Raw genomic sequence first — 17,141 nt, forward strand, 5'->3', positions numbered from 1 at the left:
CCCACTTCCCCTAAATAATCCATTCTTCTGGGAGATGTGATGGCTTGCTTCCTTCTCTCTGAACTTTAGGGTGAACTCTGAAAATATCCCACCATCCCAGGAAATTTTGGACAAGCCAAGTTCTGCTTCTAACGGGTTGTATCAGAACTATTGACATTCTGGATAACCTTGGTTTTCATATGCCTCTGGGCTCCCAAAAGTTTTCTTGGCCTTCTTGGCTAGTCAAGTCAGACCTGGGCAGTTGGGTTGGGCAGTCAAGGAGGAAGAGGAGTAGCCAGCTCATTCTTTGATTGGTCTGGGAGTTGCTCTCTGAGGTCTTATGCAAGATCTCAAAGGGCCTGGATTTGTGTTCCAAGCCAGGCCCTGTGCTTCCCTTCAGGGGCCACCACCAAGTGACTTCAGTATCACATATTTGGGTAGCATTGCTTACAGCACACATATTTAGACCTGGAAATGTGTGGTTCTTAAAATTAAGAACCTCCTGGCATTTCACAATACCACTTACTATTTTCAAAGTGCGCTTCTATCTTAACAAAACAAAGTCATTAATTTACTTTCCAGATAAATCAAACAATATCAAATAAATCAAAGAAAAGGGGAAGAAGTTCAAAAAGACAGTATGTGGCTTAACTAGATTCATATTCTGCATCTCCCCACCCTCACCCCCTACCATTTAAAAAAGTCAGCTACTTTAAGCAGTGTAAATACAAGTGTGTTTTGCCAGCAGTATGATTATATATAGCAATATGATTCTGCTGCTCAGTAATTTTGAGCCCACTTTTTAAAAATTTACCTCATTTGATTCTGGTTGCCTTCGGCCTTACTAGAATGACTCTAGATCTGGAATACTAGAAGGCATTCCCCACTGCATACCTCCATTTTTTAGTGGAAGCATTGATGGTGTGTGGGCGTCTACTTTCATACTTCCAATGAATCCCTGTTCAGGCTACCCCTGTGCAATGACTTTCAAAGAAAGAAGCCAAATGCATTTTGATGCACCCTGAAATAGATTGAACCACTGAATACATCAGTTTTATTTTATTTTTTATCTCTTATACATTTATTTATTTTATTTTATTTATTTTTGGCTGTGTTGGGTCTTCGTTACTGCATGCGGGCTTTCTCTAGTTGGGGCGAGTGGGGGCTACTCTTCGTTGCGGTGTGGGGGCTTCTCATTGTGGTGGCTTCTCTTGTTGCAGAGCACGGGCTCTAGGCACACGGGCTTCAGTAGTTGTGGCTCGTGGGCTCTAGAGCGCAGGCTCAGTAGTTGTGGCGCACAGGCTTAGTTGCTCCACGGCATGTGAGATCTTCCTGGACCAGCGCTCGAACCCATGTCCCCTGCATTGGCAGGCAGATTCTCAACCACTGCGCCACTAAGGAAGTCCCTGAACACATCAGTTTTAATTTAACACAACAGCTTTCTCCATCCTGTGTTCTAGGGACGACCAGGAAGTTGCTGTGGTTTACTTCCGGGATGGCTACATGCCAAGTCATTACAGTCTACAGGTTGGTACTTTCTGTTAGACCATTCTTTGCCTCTGGGACCTACCATCGTTCTTCAGAGATTGAACTCAGGTGTCAGAACAACCTAGGTTATTTCCTGAGCTCTGGCTTCAGTTCTTCCTGAGGGAACTTGCTGCTGGAACTTCCTGTCCTCCCACAAGCTTTTTGCTACCTCTCACCCTCTACACACAATCTTCTAGAATCTGAATCCTCAGGAAACCACAATGCACCAGCCATTCACACTGTTTGTAGGGATATGCTGGTAAATGTGTAACAATCTTTCTGTGGAGACAAGCCCCTATTTGTAGCATTTTCTGATTTCTAGGTTGCAAATACTCCCATCCTGGCCAGTTTCAAAGCTACCCATCTTAACATCTCTGAACAGAGCTGGGAAGAGATGGATTCAGTCAGCTCTCACTAGCCAATGCAAACCAGTGCCACTACACCACTGACCATTTCCTTCTTGCCAACTCTTACTTCTCTTTTATCTGCATCAGAAAGTTTTTATCTGCTGTCCATTCATGTTAATGACAGTAATGATAATATCACCTTAGCTTGCTATCCTACCAGGTAGTTTCAAAATTACATTCCACATCCACTATTTCAATTAATCCTTATAACCACTCTGTGAGGTGCGTAATTATCCCCATTATATAGATGGAGAAACTAAGGTTTGAGAGATGCAGGTGCTTATCTAAGGTCCCACAGAGAGCTCCCAAACTTTCTGACTCTCAGTCCAGTGGCTTTCCTAGTATATCATTCTCCTCCCCCTGCCCCTAATCCACAGCATGGAGAAGCTAAGAAGCCCTACTTTCAGTTGGGAGAAGGTAAAGGAGAAAATAAGTTAGAAAATACCATAAGCAGTAGTCTAGGGGTCATGAGCATTTGGCTCTACCTCTGTGTGACCAGGGGCAGGTTCCTGACCCTTTCTGGGCTCAGTTTCTGTAAGGTGAGGAACTATACTAGAAAATTGAGGGAGCTCCTTCCAGATTGATAATTCTTTGAATGTAAGATCCTCCCTAAGGCCCAGCTGTATAGGGATCTGCCTCTTGTCTCCTTTTCAACCTCATTGCATGCCATCCCGCCACCTCACTCCCACCTTGCAGCCCCACAGGTTTGTCAATCCCACTGTCTATTGGGAAAATGTCCTGGTTCCAGGACAAGGGGTTTGGGGAAAGGGCCAAAGAAAACTTTATTGAGGTAACAAGGAGGGAAATTAGTGCATAAGGGGGAGAACATTTTTAGGGAACTGAGAAACTCAGACCAGTTTTAGACATGGAGGTGAATCTGCTAGGCTTAGTGAATTGCCAGGTGACCATGAGCAAGGCCCTGCTCATCTCTGAGTTTTGCTTTCCCTACTTCCCACAATGGGGTACTTTTCTGGGTTTTTCTCTGATATTCAGGGTACCTTTAACTCTACCCAGAACACTAGCCTAGTTGTTAGGTGGCTGGGGTTATTGGTGAAGACCAGGCAGAGATGCTGCAGGTGGACTGACTACATCAAAGAAAGGACAGCATGCGTGGGGGGTGAGAGTGGGATGGCGGGAGGGGGTGTTCCTCAGGCCATAGCCCTGATCCTGCTGTGGGCAGTTTGATGTGGTCTGGAGTCAAGGACAGACTGTCCCTCTAGTGCCTGAGAATGGGGACTAGAGCTGGGAGGCATGATCCTCTGCTGTTTTCCTGCCTCTCACACCCTAAACTCCTGGCCCACCAGACTACTCATCCTGCGATTACTCACCAGCAGGCCTTTGCTCATATTATTCTGTTAACCTTAATACCTCTTCCCTGTTGAGTCTCACCTGTTAGACTCTACCTGTCCACTCAATTTCACCTCATTAAACAACAATAACAAATATTTATTGAGCACCTACAAAGCTTCAGGCACTGTGTTAGACACTAGGGATACAACAGGAAATAAGACAGACAAGGGTCCTTATGGAGCTCACAGTTTGGTCAGGGAGATGGTCATCAGAAAGTAAACAAAAGTAGAAAAAATGGTTTTTTCTAGCTGGGGGAAACTCTTTGAAACAACAGGGTGGAAACACAGAGAATTATGGGGAAACCCACATTAAATAGGGTGGTTTGAGAAGATGACTTTGAGCCAAGATTTAAGGATGAGAGGGATCCAGCCATCCATCAGAAAAGCCAAAATGACAAGAATTCCAGGCAGAGGGAAATGCAGCAAATGCAAAGGCCCTGAGGTGGAAATGACATTTGTGTTTGAGGATTGACAAACCTGTGTGGCTGTAAGGTGGGAGTGAGGTGGAGGGATGGCATGGAATGAGGTTGAAAAGGAGACAAGAAGCAGATCCTTACAGGATCTTATAGGCCGTGGTAAGGAGTTTGTATTTTATCTGTAGTACAGTAGGAAGCTGAGCTCATAAACAAGTGTCCCACCCCTTTCAAACCTCTTCATCAACTGTTCTACACCTTTTCACCTTTTGTCATTTTCCCTTTTAATTATAGTCATGTGTCATTGTGCTAGACCATAAGCTCCATAAGGGCAAGAATCCTGCATAATAGGAGGGGCCATACCTGCCTCAAAAGGATGTTGCAATAACCCTGGGAGATAATGAATGTGAGGATACCTGACACCTGAAGGATGCTCATTAAAGGCCAGCCAAAGTAAAATAAAGTAGAATTCCTTTTGGTTTCTTCTCTCTGCAGAACTGGGGAGCACGGCTGCTGCTGGAGAGGTCATGTGCTGTCAAGTGCCCGGACATTGCCACGCAGCTGGCTGGGACTAAGAAGGTGCAACAGGAGCTGAGCAGATCAGGCATGCTGGAGGTGTTGCTCCCCGGCCAGCCTGAGGCCGTGGCCCGCCTCCGTGCCACCTTTGCTGGCCTCTACTCACTGGACATGGTGCGTGGACAGCCCGCTTCTCCCACCACAGGCCCCCTAGGTATCAGGGACCCAGAGCCCAATGTGTTGCAGAGGCTGGAACTGGCACTGGGCTGGACTTGGGTCAGTGATGCTCTGAGAAAACCCCTAGAGCCCTGGGAAGGAGGGCTGGAATCCATTGTAAGCTCCCACAGCAAAGGTGGAGATGGGGACGGTAACCAGGGGAAGGGGCTGAGGTAGACAGCAAGAATTGAGGAATATCTGTACCCGTTTTCCAGACCTCCTGCTGCTCCTGAACTGTTGCCCAAGAAAGCTTGTTGTCACTGTACTCACTGCTACAGGGGGCTTGCTGGGGTCATATCCAGATAGTAGCATCCAGCCTAAAGGGGCTTATGGCTCTTCCTCCTCCTGCTCTTCCTCTGATGCTGCTCTACACAACCAGCAGGACCTTGGCTCCTGCCTCTTTGGCCCAAGACTGCTAGTGACTGCTTTCTTGCCTCCTGCCAGGGTGAAGAAGGGGACCAGGCTATCACTGAGGCCATTGCTGCCCCTAGCTGCTTCGTGCTAAAGCCCCAGAGAGAGGGTGGAGGTAGGTGGTTCCCCCTTTGCAGGGCTGCTCAGTGAAAGGGGGCCAGCAGGCTGTCACCAGTGCTGATCTGCACTTGCTATGGGCACGGTCCCAGGCTCTGGGGGATACAAGAGGAACTGACACATGTCCCCACCTTGGACAGTGTCCCAGGAGACCCTTTGGTCAAGTGCAGTGGAGCACAAGGGAATGTGTGAGGCGAACGTGATAACCACTACACTGCAGAAATGCCCGTGCACAAGGGAATGTGATTAACCAGCACTGGAGGGTTTGGGCAAGTGTAGTCTGAGGTGCCTGAGGGTGAATTGTGGGGAAGCAGGATGGAGGCATATCAGGAGGTTGGATATCTTCCTGCTTAGTTTGAACTCCTTGAGGGCAGGGATCATGTCTGTCTCCTGACCCAGAGGAGATGGTTTTTGATCTTGGCCTTAAGGGTTAGGTACCAGTTTCCCAGGTGGAAAAGGGGGAAGAGTATTCCATACAGAAGAAGCAACCTCGGGCATAGGCACTGGTCCGTGAAAGTGTGATATGTTTGGAGATTAATGAGTAACTGGTCAGGCTGGAGTGCAGTGTGGGAGGTGAGAGAAGGCAGGGATTTGGGTTGGAAAAGATGGTTTGGGACCTGATTATAAAGGACGTTGAATATATGTAGGAAATTGGATTTTATCCTAAGGGTAGCGGGAAGCCATTAGAAAGTTTTAAGGAGGGAAGGGACACATGATTGATCTAGGATCCATGTTTCAGCCATGGTAGAGCGTGTCCTGGAATGTAGGGAGACACTGATGGCAGAGAGACCATAGAGGAGACGGGTATAGTTGTCCAGAGAGCAATGTAGAAGGCTGGGCTAGGGCTTATGACAGTGTGGAGTACAAACTGAAGAGACATGTCCAAGTTCACGACAGGTAATGGAAAGAGAGGAGTTAAATGACTCAAGAATGCCTTTCACTTGATTGAGGGTAGGAAGTTCCAGGAGAAGCAGAGTCAGGCAGAAGTAATGAGTTCTGTTTGGACATGTTGAGTTTATTTTGGGAGCCCATGGGATATCTGTGATGTCTAGAGCAGGGAGCTTTAGTTAGAGATTTGGGAGTAAACAAGTTATAGGATATAGATGAAGCCTTGGAAGAGATCTCCCTGGAAAAAAAAGTATATACGTGGAGGAGAGAACACGGTGAAGGACTGATTCCTTGGAAACCCCAGTATTTAAGAGGGGCAGGAGCCAGTCAGGAAGGCTGAGAAGGAACAGCCATAAACAGATATGAAGAGAACCAGGGCAGGATGGTGTGGTGGAAGGTGTGTTCGCTTGTGTAAGAGCTCTCCTGTTAAGGTGACATTTCTTCCTTGGAAGCCAGGCCTGCCCTGGGTTCACTGAGCTGGTGTCAGGAACTGAGGTTCCTGACTTGCCCACGTGGCCCTAGAAGTGGGAGCATAGGGTGGAGAAGGTGGGGAGAGGGTCCAGGGTGACTGCTTAGTGGAATTGCAGGTAACAACCTATACGGGGAGGAGATGGTACAGGCCCTGGAGCGGCTGAAGGACAGTGAGGAGAGAGCCTCCTACATCCTCATGGAGAAGATAGAACCTGAACCTTTTGGGAATTGTCTACTACGACCTGGCAGCCCTGCCCGAGTGGTCCAATGCATTTCAGAGCTGGGCATCTTCGGGGTCTATGTCAGGTGAGCCAAGCAGTGTGTTTCCTTATCTAGTAAATGAGGCCAAGGATCCAAGATCTGCCCACCTCACAAGGCTATCAAATGAAGCCCAGATGAGAAGTGCTTTGAAACTATAAAGGAAATTCCAAGTAGTATCAAGATGGGTGAGAAAATAACCCTGGACTGGGAAACCCCAGGGAAGGAAAGAATTTGGGTCCAGTCCTAGGCCACTGGGGATTCTGGGAAAAGGTAGGATGGGCCAGCTAGAGGATACTCAGTGGCTTTGAAAAGCTGAGTGGCCCCTGGGTTTGGATTTGAGCACTAAAGAATCAGGAAGAGGAAGACTGGGGAATTTGTAAGGAACAGTTCCTGGTCCCTCATACCACTTCCTGCAAAATACTCACACCACGATCAGCGCAAGGAATTCCAGATCCTACCATGCTCCCCACCAGAGCCTGCCCTCTCTATTATCTTCCCCTCCAAGCACTCTCCTTACAGTATCTCTGCTGGCAAGTTCCTCCCCAGCCCCCCACCCCACCCCCACCACAGCCATCTTGAGAGGTAGGAAGGAAATTTACAGCTACAGAACATGAAATGTGAGCCTGGCATCATGCTAAGTGCTGTTCCTGCTTTATTCATTCCTCGTGACCATCTTGCAAAGTGAGAGGTATTATCCCTATTTTAAACTGAGGAAATTGATATTTAGAAAGGCTGAGTAACTTGCTCAAAGACACAGAGCTAATAATATCCAAGCTAGGAGGCAAACCCAAATCTGATTCAAAAATCCTAGCACCTTCTCAGGTGTAGTCAGTCACCCACGTACAGCTCAGCTGGGACGAGTGAAGGTCTTGGGTTTGAGGGCTGAGTCCAGGTGATGGAGTTGTGTGTCTCCTGCTCCCATTTCTATAGGCAGGGAAAGACACTTGTGATGAACAAGCACGTGGGACATCTGCTTCGAACCAAAGCCATCGAGCATGCTGATGGTGGTGTGGCAGCAGGAGTGGCAGTCCTAGACAACCCATACCCTGTGTGATGACACAGCGAGGCCTGCCCAGACTTTACTCGAAAGACCTTCTATCCTTTGTACTTATCATTCCTCTCCTAGCCCTCCTGAGGGGCTGCCCTCCCCTTACCTTGGGAAGGTTGATCTCTTCTAGAGATTTCCAGGGTCTTCATGGAAGGGTCAGCTGGGTACCTTCCCCACAGCTTTCCCATCTGAGAACCAGAAAAGCTGTGTTTCCTTTAGGTGCAATCTAGAGGCCCCTAAATCCTCAGGGTGTGGGTACAGTTGAAAAGAAACTGATCTGAGGTAAGGGACCATAACACTGCCACCCTCCTGTTAGCCCATTGTCAGCCTTTCCAGCAAGTTCCAGTGTCTGACTTGGGATAGGACTGAGGGGTAGGAGGAAAAGGGTAGAGGGGCACAGCCTTTTCCCACCTCTGCCTTAAATAAAACTACTTTGTTGATTCTGTGATTCCTTGGTTTGTACATTTAGGGGAGGGAGAAGCTATAATCTGAGTCGGGCCACTTCAGGTAGATTGGAGCAGGGGAAGTAACTTGGCTGTAATCAGAGTCTCCCTAGCTCCTGACCCTATGGATAGGACCCTGAAATTTCAATCCTTAGTCACTCACTAATGCTCCCACAGGATCATAGGGGAGAGAGAAGGTCTCTAGCAGGAGCCCAGGAGGGAAGGCAACCATGATGGGACATCACAGTTGTAATCCTGCTTCATTTGCTTTCCTGATTAGCTCAGGAGCTTGTCAAAGGGCCTGGAAGCCCTGCCTAGCTCTGCCTAAACCAAAAGTTCTAGAAGGTGAATATTGGGGTACTCCTGAGGAAAACCACTCCCCTTCCCCACACAAGTCATAACAGCTAGCAAGTACACAGCCTGTAAGATAACCAAGAAAGCAAGTCACCACCTTCTTGAGGTCACAGACTTTATTCCTACAACCACAGCGCTTGAGTACAACAGGCAAGAAAAGAGAGCTTCATCTGAGAATGTCTCTCATGGGCAAGACTCTGTTCAGGGGAGGGTGGGAAAAGAGGACAAGAAAATCAAGCTCCTCTGGTCCTAGGAACATAACACATTTACTCCTGCTAAGACACAAATGATCTGAAAACCCTCTGGAAACTGCCTGCACAGCCTCTGGAACAAATGGCAGACAAGCCATCTAGCACAAAAGGGAATTCAGACCTATAACAGAAGCAGCAAAGTGTTTAAAAAATAATAATCAATTGTTCCAGGACTCACAAACAGGCATTTCTAAGGGCAAGTGCATGCCCAAAATAAGTACTGATGCTTCCTGAGAGAGCTGACATAGCATTACAGAGTTGCTTCCCTGCTTCAGTCTATGCCCTCACTTGCCCACTGAACACTTAACTTGGGTTTGGGATATGGCCTTCAGGTCACTGTTCTGGGCGCTAATGGCTCTTTGCAGTCTAGGGGCACAGCAGCCTGAGGTTGACCTGGGCCCTGTCCCATCTGCCTGGCGGTCGCAGGAAGTTGCCTGCACCCAGAGGCAAAGCTCGTCCTCAGTTCCAGACAGCTCGTCGGGGAGGTGGTGTGGGTCAGCACAGGCCCTGAGTACTCCTGGATGAGGGCAGGGAGGGTGGGCAAAACTTTGGAAAGCCAAGCAGGGGGAATCCTGGGTAATGGGCAGGGTCCTGTTCACTGGATGGTCAGGCAACGGTGGTTGAAGAGCTGGGTGATGACGGATGGGTCAGCCACGGTGGACATGTCCCCCAGGTCGTGGTCATTCTGAGCGATCTTCCGAAGCACCCGCCTCATGATTTTCCCTGGGGGACCACAGGCTTCTGGTTACCTGGTGATAACACTGACCCATTCCAGCCCTGCCGAACACTTCCATCCACATACACTCCACCACCACTGGGCCTTGGCAAATCCAGTCCCAATCCCTCAAGGCCTCTGGACATACCTGAGCGGGTTTTAGGCAAGCTGGGTGCATTCTGGATGTAATCCGGTGTGGCAATGGGGCCAATCTTTTCTCTAACTGTAACCAACAAATCATTATGCATTTTTTCAGTACCCTTAGCCAGGCTGCCCAAAACCAAGGCAGAGATGGCTTTGTTTCCAACCTATTTCCTCTTCAAGGTTTTGCCCACAATCATTCTCAGGCTCATTTCTGTCTTTCTCTCTTTTAACACATTGTCTCTTTACACTCTCATTTTATATTAATTCACCTTCATGGAACTCAAGCTCTAGAATCAGCCTGCTAGAGTTGAAATTCCACTTTACTAGCAGTATGGCCTTGGACAAGAGATTTAACTTCTCTGAGCCTCAATTTCTTCATCTTTAAAGTGAGAGCAACAATAGGATCTATTTCATGGAGGTGATTATAGAGATTAAATAGATTAATGCATTTAAAGCACTTAGCTCAGTGGTGGCACAGAGAAAGAATTCTATAAATGTCAATCATTATTAACCTAGTAGAGACTGGGTGGGAAGAGGGTAGTTAGCCCCTAAGGCCCCCTGGGGTCTGTTTGTGGTTTGAGAAGCAGCTCACTATAGCCCTTCCCCAGCAACCTGGGCCATCAGGACAGACCTGAAAATCCCTGCCCAGGGAAGCTCCTTACTCTGTTTCTTGAGCTCCTCAGTGAGGGTGGAGCTGAAGGTGTGGCCATCGCACAGGGTGACAAAACAGTAGAGGCATTCGCCCTTCACAGGATGAGGGTGGCCAACCACGGCTGCCTCTGCGACAGCCTCATGTTCCACAAGTGCTGACTCTACCTCTGCCGTGCTCAGCAGGTGTCCTTGTCAAGGGAAAGGAAGTGCCATGAGAGAGATCCCAGCCCCTGTTCCATCTGTCCCAATAAGGCAGTCCTGGTCTGGTCAAATGGGGAAGGCCTTTCATTCATTCCTCATAGGACATACTTCAGTTGTCCCACCATCCGGACATACTTCAGTTGTCCCACCATCCTGGTTCCACTCCTCCAGGTACATTTCAATGTTTATCACTCTTCTTCCAAAACCTGGGTCCAGAACTGAATGCTTGCTGTACTCCAGGCATGGTCTGGCCAGAGGATATCCTGGCTCTCTCAGAAGGCTTTGGCTGGGAGTTGCTGGGAAAGCAGGGTAAATAAGAAGGGAAAATGGTCCCTGGCCCTCACCAGATACATTCAGCATGTCATCAATCCTGCCAGTGATCCAGTAATAGCCATCCTGATCCCGCCGGCAGCCTGGGAAGAGAAGAAATGTGCACCATAATAAGTACCCCACAGTAGGATACAAGATCCACGTCATCAAACTGCTACACCCACAGCAATAGCCTCCTAACAAGTCTTCCTGCTTCTGCTCTTGCCTGCTGTGGTAGCAGGCTCCAAGATGGCCACACTGATCTCTACCTCCTGGTATTCATACCCCTGTGTAGTCCTCTTTCTCAGTGTACTAGGGTTTGTCTTGTGATCAGTCGAGTTTGGCAGAAATGATAGGATGTCATTTCTGAGATTAGATTATAGAAGTCTGTGGCTTCTGTGTTGGTTGCATTCTCTCAGATTACTTGCTCTGGGGGAAGCCAGCTGTCATGAGTAGCCCTATGGAAAGGTCCATGTGGCAAAGAACTGAAGGTTCCTGCCAAAAGCCACTTGAGTGAGCTTGGACGTGTGTCTTCCAGGCTCAGTCAAACCTTCAGAGGACTACAGCCCCGACCACAGGTTGACTGCAACCCATGAGAAACTCTGAATGACAACCACCAGCTAAGCCACTCACAGATTCCTGGTCCTCAGAAACTGTATGAGATAATACAATATTTGTTGTTTTAAGCTGCCAGGTTTGAGGGTAATTTGTTCCATGGCAATAGATAACTAACATACTGACCTGAAGTCTATTCTCCATAAAACAAGCAAAGTTATTAAATAATAAATAAATTCTTATCACTTCTCTGCTTAAAACCCCTGATGGTCTCCCACTGTACACTGGATAAAATCCAAACTCCTCACCATGGCTCACGAGGCCCTATCTTATCTCCCTCTCCAACTTGATATGAAATTCTTCCCCTTGCTCACTACATTCCAGCTACACAAGCTTCAGTCTATTCCTCAGACATTCTAAGCTTGTGTCTCACTGGTACAGAACATTCATTCTTACTCCAGATTTTCCCATGCCTGCCTCCTTCTCACCCTTAAGGTCTCTGGTCAAATGTCACTTCAGAGAAACCTCTCACCATCCCATCTATGGTGGCCATCCCTGCAGTATTTATTTGCTGAATTATTTGCCTGTCTCCCCTTACTTGAATGTAAGCCCCATGAGAGCTGTACTGTGCTTAGATAAGTACATGGACATAGTAGGTGGTCAATAAATATTTATGGAAGAATGGATTGGTGGATGGACACATGGGCAAACATAGGCTCCAGACATGAGGATACACATGACATAGTAATACATACTGCCATATGCCCCATCTCTTTCAGCCTAGGAGCAAGGGAAATAAGAACTTCTTCCCTCATACATCAAATCTCAGATGGCACCATGCTGAGTGCCTTCCTGCAACACTCATTCTTATAATCTTCTCTGTAGTTCTGACTGAATATTAGACGCTGATATATAAGACACAACCCTAACCAACTCTTCTTGGAAATGAAAGGGGACAGTATGTATCTCGGTGGGAGGTTTGGGAAGGGGATAGCCAAGGCTCACCATCTCCTGTCACATAGTACCCGGGAAACTTCTTAAAGTAGGTGGTCTCAAAGCGTTCATGGTTCCCATAGACTGTGCGCATGATCCCTGGCCAGGGCTGCTTGAACACCTGGAGAGTGAGGAAGACACAGTGGTAACATCTGCTACACTGTCTTACAGGAAGGCAATTACAGCTTTGTCAAACCTTAGGAGAAATAGCCTGAATGCCATTCCTGAGAAGTAGGACAAAGTACAGGCTTTGGAGATAGACAATCCAGGCTTGGAATCCCAGCTCTGCCACTTACTAGCTGTGTGACCCCAGGTAGGTAATGTTATCTCTCTGAACTTCAGGATCCTTATCTGTAAATTAGAGAAAATAATCTCTACCTCCCAAAGTTATTGTGAGGATTAAATTAATAGTATGTGGAAGCTGCCTGGCACAATGTTCTGTTAGTAATAAGCATTTAGTAAATTTGAGTCTCCTTTTAGGTAATCCCTCAGGGATGCCAGTCCAGTTTGATGCAAATGAAACAATTATATAAAAATGTGGGACCCACACATAAGTAAGTAATCATTGCCCCAATCAATAATATCCTGTGGCAGCAGATTGACAGGATGGATGAAATTCTAGGCTAAGAGTCAGAAGACCTGGATTCAAGTCTTGCCCTTGTTACTAACTTGCTCTTAATAAAAATGAAGTGCGGTGGAGGGTGGGGGCTGATGATCTCCTCACAACTGTTAATAAAACAATCACAACAACAGCTAACATTTATCAAGCACTAACTGTTAGGTTCTGTGCTAAGTAAAACCTTCACATGGATTATCTAATCAATCCAGCAACCACAGGAGACACAGGTACTATTATAACCCTGTTTTACAAGTGAGAACATTTAGGTTCAGAGGGGTTGGGTAACTTAACTAAGGTCACAGAAGAGGCAGAGCCAGGATTTGAACCCAGGCAGGTTGACTCTGGAGCCTATATGATTTTCCACGATGTCTTCCAGACCCGAAAAGGCACCATCAGGTATCTTTGAGCAGAGCCCTTAAGAACTTTGTGGGCCAAAAGGCAGAGAGGCAGGCAAAGTATCCAGGATTCCCCCCTAGGGTCTCTCTGCAGATGATAAACCCTCAACCATGGAGCTTTAGCCAAAAGCAGCTACCGGGAAAGATTAGGTTCTAAGCTCTAAAGGAGAGTCCAGTACCCCTTTGTGGACCCTCCCCTGCGCCTCCTCCTCACTGAGCAAGGGCCAGGATCTCACCAGATAACCTTCAGCTTCACCTTCCAACTCTTCCCCAGACTCATTCAGGACTGCAGGAGCTACACCAAAGAATGGGAAGGTCTAGAAGCAAACGGGAGACAGGACCCACAGAGAGGAATGAGGCAACTCTGACTCAATTCTCTACCTCTCCTAAGGAGCCCCAGAGCCCCAAATTCCTCACACATATCAGTCCAGTCCCCCACTCTCTACCTAGGCCAAATGCCCCAAGACTCTACTTCTGCCCAGCCCAGGACCAGCCAAGGGAGCCTCACTCACAGCAGAACCAGGCTTCATGGGTGTGGCACCAGGGAGGGGCGTCAGCATATGGCCACCCTGTAGAAGTCAGAGATCAGAGGTTTGAGTCAGTCTTCCCACACTGTCCCTGAGCCCCAGCCTTCTGAACCCCTTACTCACTGTCTCTGTCTGCCAGAAGGTGTCCACAATGGGGCAGCGCTGGGCACCTACCACCCGGTGGTACCACAGCCAGGCCTCAGGGTTGATGGGTTCACCCACTGTGCCTAGCACCTGTAAGGATGCCCGGCTATGCCTTGGGCAGGGGAATGGGGAGAGAGGAAGGCTCTGAGCACCACTGGGAGCCAGGAAGACATGCACAGGCTCTTCTCCTGCCCCCTCCCCTATTCCAAGCCAGGGTGTTAGAACAATGGAATGGAAAAGACTGTGCACGAAAGGCCAGCACCAGCTCTGAGGGACACCAATGGGGCAGCAGTTGGGAAGGGGTCTCACCTGGTAACAGGCTCATCTCCAAACTTCATGAGTAGGCGGATAGCTGTAGGTGCTGTGTAGAACTTGGTCACCTTGTACTTGTCCACAATACTCCATAGGCGGCTCATGTCCGGGTATGTGGGAATCCCCTCAAACTGACCCCAGTAATGGCTGGTCATTTTTGGTCCTTCTCAATAGTCCCTCCATTCCCCTGCCATCCCCTCAGGCTCAGCATTTTGCCCTTTCTGACAAATCCATGGCTTCACTCCCTTACCAGACAAGCCAAGAGACCTTCCCAGTCAGGATATACAACCCCCTAAGAACTCCTCTTTCTCCAGGAAACAGGTCATTGTATAAGTCCCTCTGCCTCTAGACCAAGTGGCTTTGGGAGGTTGTCACCCAGGATCATCTTGTCCATCCCCTAAATAAACCAAGTAGCCCTGAGTCCCAGCACCCTGCTTACCAAAACACTGGTGGCACCGTTGGCCAGTGGCCCATAGGTGACATAGGAATGGCCAGTGATCCAGCCAATGTCTGCTGTGCACCAGAACACATCCTCCGCATGGAAGTCAAACACATACTTGAAGGTTGTGGCCACATACAGCATGTAGCCCCCAACTGTGTGTACCACACCCTGGGGAGAAAACAGGGCCTCAGGTTGGGGACTTGGGCTCACCCCGACTGACTACCAAATAGGCTGGACAGAACTAGAGGAAAAGCCTTCTCAGGGATTCTGGTCCTGACAGCATCCCTCTCACAGCATCCATCTCTCTTCCACCCTCTTTGCATGTTCCCATCTCACACCCCACATGTATTTATAGTCAGTCCATCATTCACACCCACACCCTAAGATGGTATTTCTGAACCACCCACATTACTCTCACATACATGAACAGTTCTAGTACACTCACATCTAATAGTGTCTCTATTGTGTGTTTGTGCACACACACTCAATTATATGTTGACACAGTGTGAGTGGAAAAAAAAAGATAATCTTCTTTGCTTACTCCATCAGTACACCATCCCTAGGAAAGAGAGGCCCAAATTGTGTCTCTAAAGGTCCATTGAGGAATATCCAAAGCATGTGGAGAGAATAATTTATGGATGGGTGAGTGGATGGTAGAGTGACATATCTTTCAAGTCAACAGACGAGTCAGAGTTTTAAGTGTTTCCAGCTCCCACACTGTGCCCTGGGAGGTACCAGATGTTAATAGTGTGGCAAGTGGAAGGGACTGAACTCTAAGAGCTGTAGTCTAGAAGGCCAAGAGTGATCCCTGTGCCTACTCTGGGCCTCGACTTTACAGGCAGCTTTTCTTCAACCAAACCATGTGGGTATGGGCAGGGAACATAGATGTCAGCCACATGGATTCATCCTTTCCTCCTTTTCTGGGCACCATGAAAGCTTCCACCTGAATGTCTCACCCTGGGCCTCACCACCAGTGATTGAGGATTTATGTCAATTTGATTTAGAAAAGGTAACATGCCATTTCTTTTTTTTTTAAGATTTATTATTTATTTATTTATTTTACTTTCTGTCTGCATCGGGTCTTAGTTGCGACATGTGGGATCTTCATTGAGGCATGCAGGATCTTTCATTGTGGCACGTGGGCTTCTGTCTAGCTGTGGTGCATGGGTTCCAGAGCACGTGGGCTCTGTAGGTTGCAGCACGAGGGCTCTGGTTGCAGCACAAGGGCTCTAGTTGAGGCATGCGAGCTCAGTAGTTGTGGCACGCGGTCTTAGTTGCCCCGTGGCATGTGGGATCTTAGTTCAAACCCACGTACCCTGCATTGAAAGGCGAATTCTTTACCACTGGACCACCAGGGAAGTCCCTAACATGACATTTCTGAAACTCAGGGTTGTACAGTAAAATTCATGTCATTACATGCTTCCTCAGAAACTCACTTCTCACCCCTACACAGTGTATGTGTACACACACACACACACACACACACACACACACACACACTTGCCTTGGGTTTGCCTGTGGAGCCACTAGTATATAGGATGAAGAGTGGGTCTTCAGCATCACACCACTCAGGCTCACACTCATCCCCTGCCTCTTGCATGAGTTCATGCCACCACATGTCAACCCCCTCATTCCAGGAGATCTGCAAGGGGAAGAAGACAGGAATGGTGGGCAGGGAGGAACTGTGAACAGCTCAAGCTGGGTGTAAAAGACACCCCTACTTAGCACCTGGAGGGGCAGGGTGGGACTGGCAGATGGGGGTCCTGGGAGGGAGGAAGGGCCCTGCAAGGGTGGAATTGGGCAGAGAGAATAGAAGCGGAACAGGAGGCTTCTTTGGTACTTCCAGCACCCTGCTCCAGAGCTACTCTCACCCGGCCTCAGGCTAAGGAGGGCCCCTCAGCTGGTCCTTTCTCATTCTTCAATTCCTAGCTTAAATGTCACCTTCTTGGAAAGGCTTTCCCTGAACAGTATCTGATAGGTTCCCATCCCTACCCTCACCCCTGCTATTATTCTTTTTTTTTTTTTTTTTTTTGGCCACGCAGTGCAGCTTATGGGATCTTAGTTCCCTGACCAGGGATCGAACCTCGGCCCTTAGCAGTGAAAGCGGGGAGTCTTAACCACTGGATCACCAGGGAATTTCCACCCCTGCTATTATTCTTGATCACAGCACCTTATTTCTTTCCCACACAGCACATATTTCCAGTTATTTTATTTAGCTGTTACTTTATTTTGCTTGATTACTGTCTCCCCAAGTAGATAGTAACCTCTATGAGTGCAGTGGCATGTCTGTCTTTCCCACCCCTCCCACCAAATCCCCAACACCTAGTAAAATGCCTAGAACTCAAAAGGCACTCAGTAAATTTTGTTGGATGAGTGAATACGCACACACAAGCCTACATACACGTATGTACTTATGGGACTAGTGGCTCATCAGCAGGAATGTGGACACCACACAATTCAGAAATGCAGAATTAGTCAGAGCC

General features: G+C 48.1%; 2 protein-coding genes across 8 annotated transcripts in view; one reads left to right on the forward strand and one right to left on the reverse strand.

Moving 5' to 3' along the window:
- The window catches only part of GSS (glutathione synthetase), a 33,535-nt gene extending 25,484 nt beyond the window's left edge, over positions 1 to 8,051 (forward strand). For 2 of the 3 annotated variants that reach the window (XM_032607092.1, XM_032607093.1), the window contains exons 9-13: positions 1,440 to 1,506; positions 4,171 to 4,365; positions 4,852 to 4,933; positions 6,411 to 6,600; positions 7,486 to 8,051. In XM_032607092.1, coding sequence (XP_032462983.1) covers positions 1,440 to 1,506; positions 4,171 to 4,365; positions 4,852 to 4,933; positions 6,411 to 6,600; positions 7,486 to 7,609 — 658 coding nt within the window. In that variant the 3' untranslated portion in view covers positions 7,610 to 8,051. The remainder of the gene's footprint in view (positions 1 to 1,439; positions 1,507 to 4,170; positions 4,366 to 4,851; positions 4,934 to 6,410; positions 6,601 to 7,485) is intronic. The other variant, XM_032607094.1, reaches the window with a different exon arrangement.
- Positions 8,052 to 8,501: 450 nt separating this feature from the next.
- Positions 8,502 to 17,141, reverse strand: part of ACSS2 (acyl-CoA synthetase short chain family member 2) — a 50,673-nt gene continuing 42,033 nt past the window's right edge. For all 5 annotated transcript variants that reach the window (XM_032607081.1, XM_032607083.1, XM_032607079.1 and 2 more), the window contains 11 exons: positions 16,163 to 16,300; positions 14,656 to 14,826; positions 14,214 to 14,347; positions 13,884 to 14,016; positions 13,746 to 13,802; positions 13,470 to 13,550; positions 12,232 to 12,340; positions 10,707 to 10,775; positions 10,173 to 10,349; positions 9,515 to 9,589; positions 8,502 to 9,374 (listed from right to left, as the gene is read on the reverse strand). In XM_032607081.1, coding sequence (XP_032462972.1) covers positions 9,247 to 9,374; positions 9,515 to 9,589; positions 10,173 to 10,349; positions 10,707 to 10,775; positions 12,232 to 12,340; positions 13,470 to 13,550; positions 13,746 to 13,802; positions 13,884 to 14,016; positions 14,214 to 14,347; positions 14,656 to 14,826; positions 16,163 to 16,300 — 1,272 coding nt within the window. In that variant the 3' untranslated portion in view covers positions 8,502 to 9,246. The remainder of the gene's footprint in view (positions 9,375 to 9,514; positions 9,590 to 10,172; positions 10,350 to 10,706; positions 10,776 to 12,231; positions 12,341 to 13,469; positions 13,551 to 13,745; positions 13,803 to 13,883; positions 14,017 to 14,213; positions 14,348 to 14,655; positions 14,827 to 16,162; positions 16,301 to 17,141) is intronic.

The sequence above is a fragment of the Phocoena sinus genome, chromosome 15 (assembly GCF_008692025.1).
Source record: "Phocoena sinus isolate mPhoSin1 chromosome 15, mPhoSin1.pri, whole genome shotgun sequence".
NCBI lineage: Eukaryota > Metazoa > Chordata > Mammalia > Artiodactyla > Phocoenidae > Phocoena > Phocoena sinus.